The sequence below is a fragment of the Pleuronectes platessa genome, chromosome 6 (genome assembly GCF_947347685.1).
Source record: "Pleuronectes platessa chromosome 6, fPlePla1.1, whole genome shotgun sequence".
NCBI classification, from domain to species: Eukaryota; Metazoa; Chordata; class Actinopteri; order Pleuronectiformes; family Pleuronectidae; genus Pleuronectes; species Pleuronectes platessa.
The window spans coordinates 750,512-768,189 of NC_070631.1; the positions used below are offsets into that span (position 1 = coordinate 750,512).

Here is a 17,678-nt window from a genome sequence, read left to right on the forward strand (position 1 = left end):
TGGGTTCTTTAAGATTTGGACAAAACAAATCAAATGAGTCTTGTTTGGAAATGTTTTGTTTTAATTATTCTATAAGTCTTCATACCTTGAATAATAAATAGTCAAAAAGAATATTATGCAAATAATAATATAATATCTTATCCAGGTTTTCTATGTCACGTCTCAGATTTGGAATGACTCAAACAGCTGACCCAGAGACACTAACAAAAAATAAATGAACAGTGACAATAATTTGTTGTAACATAAGCGGTGACATTACAAACCAATTCTGTCATGTAAATTCAAACAGTTATTACATGTGACTTCAGGTGAACAAAATCTGATTTATTTCATCTCTTCTTGTATCAAATAAAACCAGAATCTATGTCCTGCATCACTTAAAACCTTAAAAACACACACAGGAGGGAAAGTGTGTGTTGAACTCACACAGAGAGGAAACACTGATTCGCTCTGAGAGAGGTTTGTGACCTCAGTTCATCGCTGAGGAGTTTTTGAAGGTAGTTTTTGGAAATGTGAATATAGATGGAGAACACGACGGCTCCTGAGACTGAAGCCAGAGTGTCTCCATCGCCCCCTGGTGTCTGGCTTCAGTAAAGGTCATAAACTCCTCCTCCATGTCAGCAGATGGGATATGGACCAAACAAAAAACATCAAAGTAGGCGTTAAATAAATGTTTGTCAAAGACGGTGCTCGAGATCCCATCAACCAGCTACCTGAGGAATAGATGGACACAGGTCACACCCCAAGAGGTCACCGGGGGTCATCGCACGTTAGCGTTAGCTTAAGTCCCCCGTCAACTCGTCCTCAAGCACATTCAAACTCCACTGAAAACAAGTAAAATGGTAAAACCTCAATACACAGAGTTACATGTGAAAATGGAGATCCTGGTTTGTTCTCAGGAGGAGCTGTGTTTCTTCCTGTAGGAACAGATGTTCTCCCTGGAGAACCTGGTTTTCTTCCTGTAGGAGCAGATGTTCTCCCTGGAGAACCTGGTTTTCTTCCTGTAGGAACAGATGTTCTCCCTGGAGAACCTGGTTTTCCTCCTGTAGGAACAGAAGTTCTCTCTGGAGAACCTGGATTTCTTGCTGTAGGAGCAGATGTTCTCCCTGGAGAACCTGGTTTTCCTCCTGTAGGAACAGATGTTCTCTCTGGAGAACCTGGTTTTCCTCCTGTAGGAAAAGATGTTCTCTCTGGAGAACCTGGTTTTCTTCCTGGGATATCTCGATTTCTCGCTCCAGGTCGATGAATCTTTCGAGATGGATCTTCATGGAGTTCCTCTTTTTCTCCCAGGAGGATCTTGAAGTCTCCACGGAGTTTCTCGAGATCTCCCCGGAGTTCCTCTTTCTCAGCCCAGAGACTGTCAGTGTCCTTAGGGTCAACCATTTTTATTACTCCTATCTGTCAATACAAAATGCTGTATCAACTTACAGCTCTGAATAATTCACACAGTATATTCTGAGCTATGTCTATATTAGTATTCGTAGCAGTATCTCTAATCGCCGTAACTCGTTCTTCTTCTTCTTTTGGTTTATTGGCGAGTGTAAATCCTTTGATGATAATGTAACATCAAAGGAACTTGGACCACAGCGTGGTTATGTGTGTCTCATTGCATTGCAGTAAAAAATGAATGGGAGTCAATGTCTCTCGCCCATTTAGAGCGATTGGCGAGCGGGGTGTTTTCAGCTACGTACAAGTGGAGGTCGTCATTCATACTTTCTAAATCAAACTTGTTAGCTTCACAAGAACGTCACATGAAAGCGGTGAGAGCTCAACCTTTGGCTGTATCCATTGTTTTACTTTAGTTCTCCGGGCTCCCGCTCCATCGGGTCGTATGTAAATCAGTCAAACTTCTCTAACCCGCTCACACGGAGAGTTTCCTCTGATGTCTTTGATGTTGCGATCAGTTTAAGACAAAGTCTCACTGAGGATAAAAGACGCACAGGAGAAGATATTTTACATCATCGCCACAAGATGGCAGCGTCAGTATCATATTCCTGGATGGAAAGTGTTTCGTCCATTTTTATTTACAGTTTGGCAAATACAGTAAACATAATACCATATACTTTTCAAAGTACAAGTACTAAAACATCATACTTGTACGTCTTTTACTACTTGTAATACAACTAGTCCTACTACGATAATGAATACTGCTGCTATTCCAAATCTCTCTCTCTCTCTCTCTCTCTCTCTCTCTCTCTCTCTCTCTCTCTCTCTCTCTCTCTCTCTCTCTCTCTCTCTCTCTCTCTCTCTCAGGGGAGGGAGGGCTGGTCTCAGCAGGACTCCTGGTCTCATCCTCCATCTGGAACAAAGCACATGTTTTTTTTATTTTAGATATTGATACAGATTTATATATATTTTATGCACTTTCATCTCTAGTTTTGCTTGTCTCCATCTGTGTGACGGTTCTTTATAAATAAATTGCCTCACCTCGGAGCCTGTGACTTTTTTGCAGATCCAAATAAAAATCTGTATCTAGTGAATCTGAATTCATGAAACTTTCTGTTTATGAGGTTTGAGTTCAGCTGAGTGATGCTCGAGTTGTAAATGACTGAACTGTAGTAACACAGTTTCACCACAGGGTGTCAGCAGAGGCTGCTGATAGAGATGAATCTGCACTGAACAAGTTCAGTTTTCATTGGAGAAATTCAGTTTAATTCAAGTCAAAATACAAATGATGCAAGTTATTGTTATTATTATTAATGTTATTATAATTAATGAGAAGCAAATTTTAAGAAGAGACACGGAGCCCTTTCAGAATAAAGGGCCGGACGCTGACTTCCTGGTGCAGCAGGAAGGTGCACGTGTACCTGAGCAGCGATGGCGTCCTGCTGAGGTTATGTGCAAATGAAGCAGCCGATGTACGCCCACATGTTCTGAAGGATGAGCAGGAAGGCCAACAGGTAGAAGAGCAGGGTGACAGCCTGGGGGGGGGGGGGGGGGGGGGGGGGGGCAATAAAGGGAAGAAGACAGGAAGAAATGAGGGGGGAGGAAAATGAAGGAAAGGATGACAAGAGGTGAGATGAAAAGATTGTCGGTGAAGGGAGGAAGGGATGGAGGAGGGAGCGGTGTTGCTTATTTGTTCTATTTTATATCTCATAGTTTCTTCATCCTCTACAACACAAACAGAAAGAAGAGAGGAAGGAGAAGAGGAGAGAGGAGAGAGGAGAGAGGAGAGAGGAGAGAGGAGAGAGGAGAGAGGAGAAAGGAGAGAGGAGAGAGGAGAGAGGAGAGAGGAGGTGCAGCCACGTCAGCAGGTGAAGAAGTGACAGCCTGGTCGGTGGTGGTAACCATACTGGGGGGAAACCCAGGATGTTGATTTCTCTCTTTCATCCACACTCGCTTCAATCTTTTCTTTCAGAATTCAAATATTAAAACAATTTGGATTTAAAACTTGAAATTCAGTATTTTTGTATTGGATTTGTATTATTATAATTTTTCTTATTCTTGCATAAGTCTGCAGAAAGTATAAAAGCTATATATACAAATAAAGAAATAGAAACTGTTTGCAGACAGGCCTGATTCTGTGAGATGTTTAAAACGTCTTCTAGTGACTGAAGCTCTGAATGATGAATGTACACATGTTTTTTGTACTGTACCTGTTGTGTGCTCATTCCCTCCTCTTCACAGATGGTTGTGTCTTTAATGGAGTCAGGAGCTGCACCTCCCTCGTCTCGCTCCTCCTCCTCCTCCTCCTCCTTCTTGTTGATCAGACCTGATTCTCCATCGTTCTCTTCAGCCTGGTCAGGCTGCGGCTGCAGGTCGCCCCCTGCAGGTTCCTCACGGCCTCTCAGCAGCTCTGGATCTGGAGCTGGTTCCTCTGGTGCTGATGTCGTCTCTTTAACTTCTTCTGCTCCAGATTCCAGGTTCTGGACGGACGGCTCCTGATGCTGCTTTAGTTCAGGATGTTCTCTGGGTTCCTCTGGTTCCACATCTGGTTCTTCAGGAGCATCCTCCACAGCTGAGAACAAAGACTGAGCCTGTGAGATCTTCTCTGGATGTGATGTTTGAGTCATTTCTGAGTGTTTGAGTCCTGTTGTCTCACCTCTCATGAAGTCGATGCTCCTCAGAGCTCGCTCCTGTCGGAGGAAGTTATATTCGTACGGACTCAGATTCTCGTAACCGGGCTTCAGGGTCTCGATCGGACAGGAGCAGGTGGCTGTCTTCACCCTGAGGCCGGAGGAACCATGAACAGGAGAACAGAGATCAGATCTAAAACCACAGGCAGATGATTCCACACAACAATTCATTTGTTCTGCAAAACGAATATAAATAAAGTGTCTAAAACTAAAGTGAAGGATTGAATCAGAGAATATAAAAGGTTTTTATTTCTTGTCTCAAAGTCACAACACTCACTCTGTGATGAGCGCTCTGGAATTCTGAAGGAAGAGAGAAGAAATGATCACTTCACAGTTTTCATATCTTCACATTGATTCATATTTTATATGAAAAATTTGAAATAAGAAGATCATCTTATTTAATATATTCTTATATGTTTATATCTGTAATTCTCTTTCTAACTGATCTGTGTGAGTGCAGACTGGAGGATGTCTTCTTCACAAGAGAAGCTGAAATGCATGATGATAACTTGGATACTACACTTCCCATGATGCAACAGGCTTGGCATCACCTCACGAGACCCTCTGTGTGTTTTATATAAACCGACTGCAGCCCTGAGCTGTTTGTCTTTAGAAAGTCACAGGTCGTCCTCTGATCTCTGATCAGTTGACTCTCAGACAGGAAGCAGCCGGACTCTGACCTGAGGCCAGTTCTCACAGACATTTGGATCAAGGTGTTTTACTGGAGGGACACTGGTCCCAGTTCACCTGGACGAAGGCAGCCTGGTCCGGCTCGTCCAATCCGCTCGCTGCTCGCTCCATCAGTCGGGCATTGGCCTCCACGCTGTCCCCATAGCATCTCACCAGAGCCTGGGCGTGGCCTGTCTTCTCCTCCTGCTCCGAGCTGATTCGCTGAGTCATGGCCTACGAGTGAGAATGATGACTGTATATATCAAGTTTACAGTAGTTGTGTTATATATTAGTGCAGAGTGTGAACCTTGTGTCTCTCTCCCAGGATGCACTTCATCCGGTCGAACCCGTCACAGACACTTTGTCTCTGAGCCGAACTGTTCAGCTGTCGAGAGAAAAGAGACGAGATGTGAAATATCATCTGCTGCATTGAAAACTGTCAATTATGAAACCAAACTATGAAACTAATTCAATCTGTGAAACTGCAAATAGGCTGGATACAAAAAACAAGAAGTGTTTTCACAAGGAGACTGTTTGAGCAGAGAGGAGAGAGAGTGGCATCGTCAGATTCAGATTTGACAGTAAAAGATATTTTATTTGATGCATTTTGTTATTTTAAATCAGTTTCATTCAATAAACGTTAAAACCAATAAAGTGGAACGATTTTACCGAATGTCACATTGAAGAAAATCTAAGAGAAGAGTCCAAAAAATGTATCTGAATTTGTTTATGTGACTTTTAATTATTTCCTCTGGTGTTAATCATCTCATGACATCATGACCTTTTTGTAAAGTCAATATTTAAAAGACCTTAAAGTGCAACACATATAAAACAGCAGTAAAGAAGCTGAGGACCTCAGGACGACTTCCTGCTCCAGACGATGAGGTCTCACCTCGATGTTCCTGCTCGTCTCCTCCAGCTCGTGGATCAGAGCCCGGACTCGGTCCTTCAGCGTCTCCAGAGAACTGACTCCTTCACTCAGCTCGTCCTGAGGAGCACAAGTGATATGATACCAGTTCATTCTGAATCAATAATCTATATTAACCATGTTGCTGGTTGGATCTCCCCCCCCGACCTTGTGCTGCTGGTAGACGTCGGTCAGAGGAGCCACCTGACACGACCCATGAGCACCGAACACTTTGCAGAGGGAGCAGGTTGGAACCCGGCAGCTGAGACAGTAGATGTTCAGCTTCTCGCCCTCGTGCTCCGAGCACGTCAGCTGAGAAGGAGGCGCAGGAGGTGCAGGAGGTGCAGGAGGCGGGGGGGCACTGCACACAGATTCACACGACACTTCAAAATGGAGTTTACACGTTAACGTTCAGACATCACGTCAGACTGAAATGAACCAGCAAGTTGCTTCAGCTGCGTTTCCACTGAGGAACCAGAGGTCGTCTGAAGGTCGCGGGTCATCTACAGGAAAAGTCCTGTGGGTGGAGCTTACAGCGCTGAAGGTCCCTGATTGGTTGAGTACTACAGTGTTTTACTATCAATGTTTTTAAGAAATCAAATCAAATCAATTCTTCGTTAAGGATCTCTGGTGAATCTCTAAAATAATTCTGACCTGTGAGAGGATTGATGCAGGACTGATGAATCTGAATAAATCAGTTCCAGTGAAATGATAATAAACTGAGAACACGTGAGGCCACTGTCACCTCGTGGTGTTGCTGGAGCTGCTGCTGACTTCCTGTGTGTAGATGTCGATGATGTTCTCCACCAGCAGGTTCCTCTGGAGGCTGTAGACGCCGTGGCGATCCAGCACCACCTCGTGTCTGCAGGACGGACACCGGAATCGACCGCTGTTCACCGTCATGGTGGTTCGAGCCTGGAACAGTGAGGGCTGGAACACACGACCACAGGGACAACATGAGGAACATCTACATTAGGAACATCTACATGAGGAACATCTACATCAGTTCCTGTCTCAACAGCCAGCAGCTGCAGCTGGTTGTCATACAACACAGGTGCATGCTGGGATTTCAGTGATTAAAAGGTTCAGACTATGAACTAATCTATTTCTGTAATTTGATTTTAGAACTTAAAGTGTTTAAAATGCCACCACACTGTATCAGTGAGGTAAAAATAAAATCAGCCTGGAGGTTAAAGGTCGGACAGAAAGTCTGTGAGGACGCAGCAGAGAACTGATGAGAGAATCAAGAGCTGGGAGATAAAGAAGGAGAGAAGGTCGGAGGAGAGGTGGATGGAAGGTCGGAGGAGTGGAGGAGTGGAGGAGTGGAGGAGTGGAGGAGTGGAGGTCCTGAAATAGCAGCTGTAATAAGCCTCAGCTGCTGCTGGGATGAGGATCAGAGCCGAGCTGCATCGGGTCCGAGTCACAAACTCAAGCTCGTTACAAACACTGAACTCAAACTGACTCCAGGTCTGTTCACCAGGTTTCTACAGGAATCACCTTTTAACACCAAACTCTAAATGTCATGATTCATAACATCATAATAACCTGAGGTGGAAAGTTTTTAAAGATATTATATCATTTTATATCAATAAATCCTTCATCCATTCATTCTAATTGGAAAATGATGAATGAAGCAGAGACCTGAGAATAAGGAGTTCTTTTAAATGAGTTGTAGCAGCAGCTGTGAATCAGATCCGTTCAGATCAGCGACTGAAAAACAAGACGACGCGTCTCCACTTCCTCGAGTTCTCCAGAGAAGATGCCAAGACGTCTCAGATGGCGAGGCGGCCATCTTCCTGAGCGGCTGGTCCCAGGTCTGTGACGTGTGGACATGGAGACGGACACTGAGACAAACTTAGAAACACGATGTTTACTCCGAGTGGACGGGAGCTTCATTTGAGAGATATTTATAGTGAATAGGTAAACACATTCAAATGAGCCAACAACTGGGAACCAAGATCTGAGTCCGATACGAGCCGGCCATCCCGTGGTGATGATGTCATTTGGAGGCGGAGTCTGTGCGGTGGAGATCTTGGAGCCGTGAGGCTGAGGTCCCGTCGTCCATCTTTATTTACACTTTATGTTTCTGACTGAAACACAATCCAGTGTCATAAACATCCTGCTTTTAGCTCAGAGCCATAAATCATCCCAGAGCTGGAAGAAAATATACATATTCAAGATTTCTGTAAATGAAATCTAAAGTTGAATTGTTCATCTGAGTTTTGAAGTGTTTCCAGGAGCTGCAGCAGCTTCGTCCTGTTGCAGCTTCACTTCAAGAGCATCTGCAGAAAGGTTCTGTGAAGATCAGTGAACATGAGCAGGAGATAAAAACTGACTGTGAAGAAATGGATTCATGGAGAGAGAGAGAGAGTTTCCCACGAAACCAGTAGAGACACTGGGAAGTTTCTGATCCCAGTAAAAAATAACGTAGACTGTAAAACTGCAACTTTCCAATAAACTAATCACAATAAACCGCTTGACTCTTCAAACGGTGACACACACACACACACACAAACACACACACACACACGCACACACACACAAAGGCTGTCCGGGTCCTGACAGCTGTTTTTTTTGTCTATTAGCAAACCAGTTAAACATCCGCACATCCCATTATAGACTCTGATAATCCACTGCACTCACTCACTCACTCACTCACTCACTCACACACACACACACACACACACACACACACACACACACACAGACTCACACGTGCACGTTGTGTGTCCCACCTGGTACAGCTCGTTGGCACACTTCCTGCACAGGTTGTGCTGACAGGGCAGAATCACCACTGGCTTGGTGAACAGCTCCAGACAGAGGGGACAGATCAGCTGTTTCTCCAGAGTCTCCAGCGCCCCCCCCTCTGCTCCTCCGCCGCTCTGCAGGACGCTCAGGTCAACTGACATGGCTGCTCCTCCTCCACCTGGGGACTGACAGGAGGAGGTGAGTCTGTAGGAAGAGGAAGTCAGTGAGTCTGTAGGAAGAGGAAGTCTGTGAGTCTGTAGGAGGAGGAAGTCTGTAGGAAGAGGAAGTCTGTGAGTCTGTAGGAGGAGGAAGTCTGTAGGAAGAGGAAGTCAGTGAGTCTGTAGGAAGAGGAAGTCTGTGAGTCTGTAGGAGGAGGAAGTCTGTAGGAAGAGGAAGTATGTGAGTCTGTTAGAAGAGAAAGTCTGTGAGTCTGTTAGGAAGAGGAAGTCTGTGAGTCTGTATGAAGAAGAAGTCTGTAGGAAGAGGAAGTCTGTGAGTCTGTAGGAAGAGGAAGTCTGTAGGAAGAGGAAGTCTGTGAGTCTGTAGGAAGAGGAAGTCAGTGAGTCTGTAGGAAGAGGAAGTCAGTGAGTCTGTAGGAGGAGGAAGTCTGTAGGAAGAGGAAGTCTGTGAGTCTGTAGGAAGAGGAAGTCTGTGAGTCTGTAGGAAGAGGAAGTCTGTGAGTCTGTAGGAAGAGGAAGTCTGTGAGTCTGTTAGGAAGAGGAAGTCTGTGAGTCTGTAGGAAGAGGAAGTCTGTAGGAAGAGGAAGTCTGTGAGTCTGTAGGAAGAGGAAGTCAGTGAGTCTGTAGGAAGAGGAAGTCAGTGAGTCTGTAGGAGGAGGAAGTCTGTAGGAAGAGGAAGTCTGTGAGTCTGTAGGAAGAGGAAGTCTGTGAGTCTGTAGGAAGAGGAAGTCTGTGAGTCTGTAGGAAGAGGAAGTCTGTGAGTCTGTTAGGAAGAGGAAGTCTGTGAGTCTGTAGGAAGAGGAAGTCTGTGAGTCTGTAGGAAGAGGAAGTCTGTGAGTCTGTAGGAAGGGGAAGTCTGTGAGTCTGTAGGAAGAAGAAGTCTGTGAGTCTGTAGGAAGAGGAAGTCTGTGAGTCTGTTAGAAGAGAAAGTCTGTGAGTCTGTATGAAGAAGAAGTCTGTAGGAAGAGGAAGTCTGTGAGTCTGTAGGAAGAGGAAGTCTGTAGGAAGAGGAAGTCTGTGAGTCTGTAGGAAGAGGAAGTCAGTGAGTCTGTAGGAAGAGGAAGTCAGTGAGTCTGTAGGAGGAGGAAGTCTGTAGGAAGAGGAAGTCTGTGAGTCTGTAGGAAGAGGAAGTCTGTGAGTCTGTAGGAAGAGGAAGTCTGTGAGTCTGTTAGGAAGAGGAAGTCTGTGAGTCTGTAGGAAGAGGAAGTCTGTGAGTCTGTAGGAAGAGGAAGTCTGTGAGTCTGTAGGAAGAGGAAGTCTGTGAGTCTGTAGGAAGAAGAAGTCTGTGAGTCTGTAGGAAGAGGAAGTCTGTGAGTCTGTAGGAAGAGGAAGTCTGTGAGTCTGTAGGAAGAGGAAGTCTGTGAGTCTGTTAGGAAGAGGAAGTCTGTGAGTCTGTAGGAAGAGGAAGTCTGTGAGTCTGTAGGAAGAAGAAGTCTGTGAGTCTGTAGGAAGAGGAAGTCTGTGAGTCTGTAGGAAGAGGAAGTCTGTGAGTCTGTAGGAAGAGGAAGTCTGTGAGTCTGTAGGAAGAAGAAGTCTGTGAGTCTGTAGGAAGAGGAAGTCTGTGAGTCTGTAGGAAGAGGAAGTCTGTGAGTCTGTAGGAAGAGGAAGTCAGTGAGTCTGTAGGAAGAGGAAGTCTGTGAGTCTGTAGGAGGAGGAAGTCTGTAGGAAGAGGAAGTCTGTGAGTCTGTATGAAGAAGAAGTCTGTAGGAAGAGGAAGTCTGTGAGTCTGTAGGAAGAGGAAGTCTGTAGGATGAGGAAGTCTGTGAGTCTGTAGGAAGAGGAAGTCAGTGAGTCTGTAGGAAGAAGAAGTCTGTGAGTCTGTAGGAAGAGGAAGTCTGTGAGTCTGTAGGAAGAGGAAGTCTGTGAGTCTGTTAGGAAGAGGAAGTCTGTGAGTCTGTAGGAAGAGGAAGTCTTTGAGTCTGTTACGAGAGGAAGTCTGTCAGTCTGTAGGCTGTAGGAAGTCTGTGAGTCTGTAGGAAGAGGAAGTCTGTGAGTCTGTAGGAAGAGGAAGTCTGTGAGTCTGTTAGGAAGAGGAAGTCTGTGAGTCTGTAGGAAGAGGAAGTCTGTGAGTCTGTAGGAAGAGGAAGTCTGTGAGTCTGTAGGAGGAGGAAGTCTGTGAGTCTGTAGGAAGAGGAAGTCTGTGAGTCTGTTAGGAAGAGGAAGTCTGTGAGTCTGTAGGAAGAGGAAGTCTGTGAGTCTGTAGGAAGAGGAAGTCTGTGAGTCTGTTAGGAAGAGGAAGTCTGTGAGTCTGTAGGAAGAGGAAGTCTGTGAGTCTGTAGGAAGAGGAAGTCTGTGAGTCTGTAGGAGGAGGAAGTCTGTGAGTCTGTAGGAAGAGGAAGTCTGTGAGTCTGTAGGAAGAGGAAGTCTGTGAGTCTGTAGGAAGAGGAAGTCTTTGAGTCTGTTAGGAGAGGAAGTCAGTGAGTCTGTAGGAAGAGGAAGTCTGTGAGTCTGTAGGAAGAGGAAGTATTTGAGTCTGTAGGAAGAGGAAGTATTTGAGTCTGTAGGAAGAGGAAGTCTGTGAGTCTGCAGGAAGAGGAAGTCAGTGAGTCTGTAGGAAGAGGAAGTCTGTGAGTCTGTAGGAAGAGGAAGTCTGTGAGTCTGTAGGAAGAGGGAGTCTGTAGGAAGAGGAAGTCTGTGAGTCTGTTAGAAGAGGAAGTCTGTGAGTCTGTTAGAAGAGGAAGTCTGTGAGTCTGCAGGAAGAGGAAGTCTGTGAGTCTGTAGGAAGAGGAAGTCTGTGAGTCTGTAGGAAGAGGAAGTATTTGAGTCTGTAGGAAGAGGAAGTCAGTGAGTCTGTAGGAAGAGGAAGTATGTGAGTCTGTAGGAAGAGGAAGTCTGTGAGTCTGTAGGAAGAGGAAGTCTGTGAGTCTGTAGGAAGAGGGAGTCTGTGAGTCTGTAGGAAGAGGAAGTCTGTGAGTCTGTAGGAAGAGGTCGTCTGTGAGTCTGTAGGAAGAGGGAGTCTGTGAGTCTGTAGGAAGAGGAAGTCTGTGAGTCTGTTAGAAGAGGAAGTCTGTGAGTCTGTTAGAAGAGGAAGTCTGTGAGTCTGCAGGAAGAGGACGTCTGTGAGTCTGTAGGAAGAGGAAGTCTGTGAGTCTGTAGGAAGAGGAAGTATTTGAGTCTGTAGGAAGAGGAAGTCTGTGAGTCTGTAGGAAGAGGAAGTCAGTGAGTCTGTAGGAAGAGGAAGTCTGTGAGTCTGTAGGAAGAGGAAGTCTGTGAGTCTGCAGGAAGAGGAAGTCAGTGAGTCTGTAGGAAGAGGAAGTCTGTGAGTCTGTAGGAAGAGGAAGTCTGTGAGTCTGTAGGAAGAGGAAGTCTGTGAGTCTGTAGGAAGAGGAAGTCTGTGAGTATGTAGGAAGAGGAAGTCTGTGAGTCTGTTAGAAGAGGAAGTCTGTGAGTCTGTTAGAAGAGGAAGTCTGTGAGTCTGCAGGAAGAGGAAGTCTGTGAGTCTGTAGGAAGAGGAAGTCTGTGAGTCTGTAGGAAGAGGAAGTCTGTGAGTCTGTAGGAAGAGGAAGTCTGTGAGTCTGCAGGAAGAGGAAGTCTGTGAGTCTGTAGGAAGAGGAAGTCTGTGAGTCTGTAGGAAGAGGAAGACTGTGAATCTGTAGGAAGAGGAAGTCTGTGAGTCTGTAGGAAGAGGAAGACTGTGAATCTGTAGGAAGAGGAAGTCTGTGAGTCTGTAGGAAGAGGAAGTCAGTCATTCTGTCAGTGTCTGTCAGTATATATATATATAGTTTCATTCAGATCTGCTTCATACAGAGTAGATGATTAAATCACTTTCAGATTCTTATGCTGTTTATTAAGTTTGTCATAACTTCACTTGATATCCAGCTGCTTCTCACGAGTGTCACACTCTAATCGGTCCGTGTGGAAACAAACACCATATAACAATACATTACATTTCATTTATAACAATACCATGGTTACATAATAACTGTATTATGCTGTAAGCAAATTCTCTCATCCTCATTATGTTCATGTTTTATGATCCTTTAAAATCCAGTTTCTGCTTTGACATCACGTTAAAGCTTTAAAGATGAAAAATCATCTAATTCATCTGAAACTAACAATGACACAAATACCATCTGTATAAACTCATGAATACAGAAATGATTGAAACTATACTGAAAAATACCGTTCTGCAGATTAAAACAACACAAACCCTCAAAGAGACAGTTGGGTTTCATGAACTAATGATTACTGACCGTTCCTCTGCTGTCTGTGGTTCCGTCTGTCGTGTCTGTGATTCGTCTGTGACTGAAGAAACGTGGCTGAAGTTTTCTTTCCAGCTTCTTCCAATGAAATGAAGCTAGTCTCACGTGAGGAGCCTCAGTTCCTCCTTCAGAAGATCTGAGCTGCAGTTTGACTTCGGTTTACTTCAGGTTCAGACACTGAAGAGTCACAGACACTGAAGAGTCACAGACACCGAGTGGCTCAGACATCAGCAGCAAGAAAAGCTGAGACACTGAAGAAACGTCTCAGTGGAAAAAATCACCGACAGAACATCCGTCAGTTCAGGAGGAGACGTCAGAGACTGAAGAAGAGGAGTGAAGCAGCTTCTTCTTCTTCTTCTTCTGCTGTGAGGTCCTCAATGAATCAGCATGAGGCCCAGGCTCTCTGAGGTTTGTTAGTTCACCATCCGTGTGTGTGTGTGTGTCTGTGTGTGTAACAGTAGAAAGAGCACAGCCCAGCATGGTCTTAATCTGTCCACATACCAGCCACTGCCTGATATGGAGAGTGTGTGTGTGTGTGTGTGTGTGTGTGTGTGTGTGTGTGTGGGGGGGGGGTCATTTCAGCGGCACTGAAAATTGACACCCAAACTCCCACCTCCCCAGCCCCACCCCCTGAATGTATCCTCTCTGACACACACACACACACACACACACACACACACACACACTCACGTTTAATCATGACCATATAATCTTGAGAAACCAAATTTTCTTCAAACTCTGTTTAGTATTAATAATGATCGTTGATTGGCAGTCATTTATTTGAGGACTTTATTATTATTATTCTTATTATATTATCATATTATTATTACTGGTTAAAGACACACACAGTCGGACCTTGTCGCTGTCACTTCCTGTTTGTTTCTGGAGTTCCACAGGGAAGTGACTTTGGCCCCGGTCTCTTCTTGTGATCAACACTTCTTTTAGATATTAAAATACATAACAGTAACTTTTACTTTCTGTATCGATGATATTCAACTTCACACTCATATTAATATATTATCATCATATTAATGTAATATCACAAAGAAACCCACAATGAGAAAAGCGTCTCTGAAGCATCTGAAACATTTATTTTACGACGTCAGTACATCAGATACTTAATTCATCAAAGTGTGAATCCACGCTAACAACAGACAACTCACATCTCTAGGTTTACAAACAGCAGGTCGGCCATTTTGTAACCACACGGTCAATATGATTCACATCTAGGATTCTATACATCTCCTCCACTTACCAGCTAGTAGTTAATCCAATATTAAAAAGATATGAAAAATAAAATAAATAAAATAATGCTTGAATATTATCATCTGTTGCTATGTGCACACATCAGTTCAGGTTGTTCATGCTGTAGATCTGATGGTGGAAGCTTCCTGACTCCAGCTGCTTGTGTCTCCCTCTCAATCAGCGGAGGACAAACAGAGAAACGAGGGAACGAGTGAAGTTTCACATGAAATCGGTTAAAAACAGAGCATCTGCAGAAAACTTGAAAAGATCTTTTGAATCCATATTCGAAAAACAAATTGAAAAAGCAAAACATGAATTAGAATTGATGGTGGACACGTCTAGAACTGGATTTAGTTTTATCTAATTTTTCTTCAGGTGGAATCTTTGCACATGTTTATGAACCTGCAGATTCTCTGGAACCTTTTCAAACTGCTGATGGAAGTCAGGAAGTGGAGAAGTGTTGATTAGCTCTTATTGCACATTGTCATGATATGAATTATAGATACTGATGTGTTTGCTGTAGTCATCAGAGAAATTACAGCCAGTGGATCATCCAGGTTTCTGGATGTAGGTTCAATTGTTTACTTGGATTAAAGTCTAAGTTTTTTTCTGAATTTTTGATTTTATTAGAAAAATTAAACAGTTCATTCAAACGAGCACAAAGTTCCTGTTTCTTCTAGAGCTGGAGAGAAACTCGTGTGACGAAGAAACTACAAAACAAAAGTCGATCTGGAAAATCTTTACTATAAATATAACTAGTCAGTCTGATTGATGCAAACTGCTCCAGATGCTACGATAATCCAATAATCTACAAAACGCTGCCACACAAACGAGTAAGACTTGGGATCCGGGTGAACCTCCCTTCATTAACAACACATGAGAAGAACAAAGAGAAAATCTACAGAAGAAGAAGAAAGAGGGTTTGAAACCGACAGTGAAATCTAAACATACACGACATGAAGAGCGTTTTACTGTCACACTAAACAAATCAAACATTAAAAAGAAAACAGGGCTGGTAACGATCTTTATGATTATTACTCTGGACTCAACAGCAGCCAACTGATTCAGTGTGAAGGAGAAGAGACGAGGTTAGAGAGACACTGAAGAACTAATGAGTAATTATGGTTTCTTTCTATTTTTAGTTGTTTATAATAAAGTTTATAGTTAAACTGTAAAATATCAAACCTCATTTCTTTGTCATAAGGGTTTGAAAACAACATCGTAGGAATCACTGTAAATTCTCTAAATATATGATGGTATCGAGAAAGCTAACCTAATATCTGTATTGGCATCAGCCTCCATGTTGATCAGCTCTAATACTGAGGAACTGAAGTAATGGGATTACTCTGCCAGTAGATAATAGGAGGAACTTTCCACAGAGTCTGGATGTAAACAAACTCACAGCTGATGTTTGATTCATGGTTTCCAGCACAAGTGCACACAAACCAGTTATTAAAGGAACCTCTCAAACCTCCCTGGAGTCTTAGAGTGATGGATTCTAAACACAGACACTCTGACCTGAAGCTCCCAGCAGGGGGCAGATGATTTCCACTGATTCAAACGTAGGGATGTTAATTTGATCCTGAATCAACTCTCATCTCATTTGAAATCCTCTTCACGAGCTGAGAGTCATCAATCAATAAAGTCGTCTGATAAAATAAACGAGACAAATCATTTCATTCAGACCAGAGGAAAAGATTGTGTCGACCTGTATTTGAAAAACTGAAGAACTGAACTCTGTGTCTCTTTCTCTCTTTCTCTCTTTCTCTCCTTCTCTTCTCTTCTCACCTCGGTTTGAAATTCAGATGGAAAAGTTTGGGCTGAACTGTCAGAGTGAGTGTGTGTGTGTGTGTGTGTGTGTGTGTGTGTGTGTGTGTGTGTGTATGTGTGTGTGTGTGTGTCTGGTGCAGATAAGGGCTGTTGGAACACACAATTCTGAGGTTGAACAGAAACCTCAATATGATTCAAATATGTATTTTGTATTTATTTTATAAATGTGTTCGCTTTCAATTTAATTAAAAAGATCATTAAAAATCTGAATAGATCTGAATATTAAAAAAAATAATAACAGCCCCACTGCAGATGTTCCAAGTGTGTGTGCAACATGTTAGTGTCACGGTTGTGATACTTGAGCGGGGATCAGGTCACGTGTGCTCTTAACGTGTGCTCTTAACGTGTGCTCTTAACGTGTGCGTGTGGTTAGTAGGCGTCGGTCCGGTAGCTGTGGTGGGCGTCGCCGGTGAGCTGGGTGGTTTCTGTGGCTGAAGACGGCTGCAGGACGACGGGCTCGCCGCCACCTGAGGACAACACACACAATCAATACACACAACACACACAATCAACACAACATCCAGCTGAACCACAAACACAGAAGTTAGGAGTCTGAAGAAGGAGGCCCCTGTCCAGTCGCCCCCCCGCCCTCACCTCTCTCGTCAGCCGTCATCTGGGCCTCCAGGTCCTCGGGGGACACGTAGAAGTCGGGCTCCTGGTCCATGGGCGGCCGAGGTTTACATTTCCCACAGCAGCAGTTACAGCAGCAGCACAGGCAGCAGCAGAAGTAACAGCCAGTGGACAGACAGCAGAAGACGAACAGGGCCTGAGGGAGGAGGAGGGGTTTAAACATCACAAGACCAAACAACAGTTTAGACTTCTCATGTGTCTGCATTTTAAATTCATGTTGTAGTTTATTTTAGTTAGTGAGTCGCTCTGGAACCCGAGTCGCTCTGTGATCTGAGTCGTACCTTGGCCCACCAGCTGGACAGAACAAAGTAGGTGTTGACGTTCTCCTCTCCAAACTGCTCGGCCACGTACAGCCCCAGGGAGCCGTACTTATCGTAGATGTTCTTCTTGGTGGTGTCCACCAGTATGGAGTGGGCGTTGTTGATTTCCTTGAACTTCTCGGCAGCGTCTGGATTGTCCGGGTTCTTGTCCGGGTGAAACTTTAACGCCAGTTTCCTGTAAGAAAGAAAGAGACACAACACTGACAACACGACAACTTCCCGTGGACACATAAATACACACACAGACGTCTGCAGGTACGCTGCTGCACATCTGGATACAGGTTTGTGATATGGATCCATTGAGACATAAATCTGCCTCAACGCTTCTGTTGAAGTTGTATTTTGGATAAAGTGGAAATGAGAAGGAGAATAAATCAGAAACAATATGTTTTCTCAGTGATAGTTTGTAAATATGCCTTGCTCTATTCTCTGTATATAATGATTATGATAATGTTTTGCCAATTTGTGTGAATGTAAATTATTAATATTATTGTTATGCTGCTTTGATGTTGTTACTGTTTCTATTGTTATGGACAAAATTTCACTGCACCTGAGAATAATGACAACTACCTTTGAAAAACTACTTAAAGATCAATATTCAAATATACTTTTAAATGTTTTACTTTACATTTGCCTCCAGGGACACATCATGAAAAATAAATCCTCAGCCTGTCACTCTGTAAACCAACTAAAAGAGTCGCTCACGGGCCTCTGCCGCCCCCTGGTGGTGCACAACACGACATGTACCTGTAACACTTCTTGATGTCGTCAGCGGTGGCGCTCTTCTCCACGCCCAGAACCAGGTACAGAGATTCTCCGGATGTGGAGAGAGTCCTTTGCCTCTGCTGCTCCATGGCTCTCTCTCTTTCTCT

The 17,678-nt window shown here is 44.0% G+C and overlaps 2 protein-coding genes across 2 annotated transcripts in view; both read right to left on the reverse strand.

The window, feature by feature from the left end:
• Positions 1 to 2,205: 2,205 nt before the first annotated feature.
• Positions 2,206 to 8,606, reverse strand: trim101 (tripartite motif containing 101). Its single transcript, XM_053423931.1, has 10 exons — positions 8,388 to 8,606; positions 6,398 to 6,582; positions 5,821 to 6,013; positions 5,638 to 5,733; positions 5,053 to 5,130; positions 4,824 to 4,979; positions 4,354 to 4,376; positions 4,043 to 4,167; positions 3,597 to 3,958; positions 2,206 to 2,921 (listed from the first exon to the last, which is right to left on the reverse strand). Exons 1-10 carry the CDS (start codon positions 8,559 to 8,561, stop codon positions 2,835 to 2,837), a joined length of 1,479 nt encoding a protein of 492 aa, XP_053279906.1. The 5' UTR covers positions 8,562 to 8,606; the 3' UTR covers positions 2,206 to 2,834.
• Positions 8,607 to 15,886: 7,280 nt separating this feature from the next.
• Positions 15,887 to 17,678, reverse strand: part of LOC128441981 (dnaJ homolog subfamily C member 5) — a 10,000-nt gene continuing 8,208 nt past the window's right edge. Inside the window, exons 2-5 of the mRNA XM_053424129.1 lie at positions 17,554 to 17,678; positions 16,768 to 16,981; positions 16,451 to 16,622; positions 15,887 to 16,323 (exon numbers count right to left, since the gene is read on the reverse strand). The exon at positions 17,554 to 17,678 is cut by the window's right edge and continues 44 nt beyond it. Of these exons, the coding sequence (XP_053280104.1) occupies positions 16,226 to 16,323; positions 16,451 to 16,622; positions 16,768 to 16,981; positions 17,554 to 17,660 (591 nt within the window). The 5' untranslated portion in view covers positions 17,661 to 17,678 and the 3' untranslated portion in view covers positions 15,887 to 16,225. The remainder of the gene's footprint in view (positions 16,324 to 16,450; positions 16,623 to 16,767; positions 16,982 to 17,553) is intronic.

Coding starts and splice junctions, on each gene's coding strand:
- trim101 (XM_053423931.1), bottom strand. CDS start 8,561: ATGTCAGTTGACCTGAGCGTCCTGCAGAGCGGCGGAGGAGCAGAGGGG. Junction 5,734..5,820: donor ACGTCTACCAGCAGCACAAG/GTCGGGGGGGGA, acceptor TGTGCTCCTCAG/GACGAGCTGAGTGAAGGAGT. Junction 2,922..3,596: donor AGGGAATGAGCACACAACAG/GTACAGTACAAA, acceptor CCCCCCCCCCAG/GCTGTCACCCTGCTCTTCTA.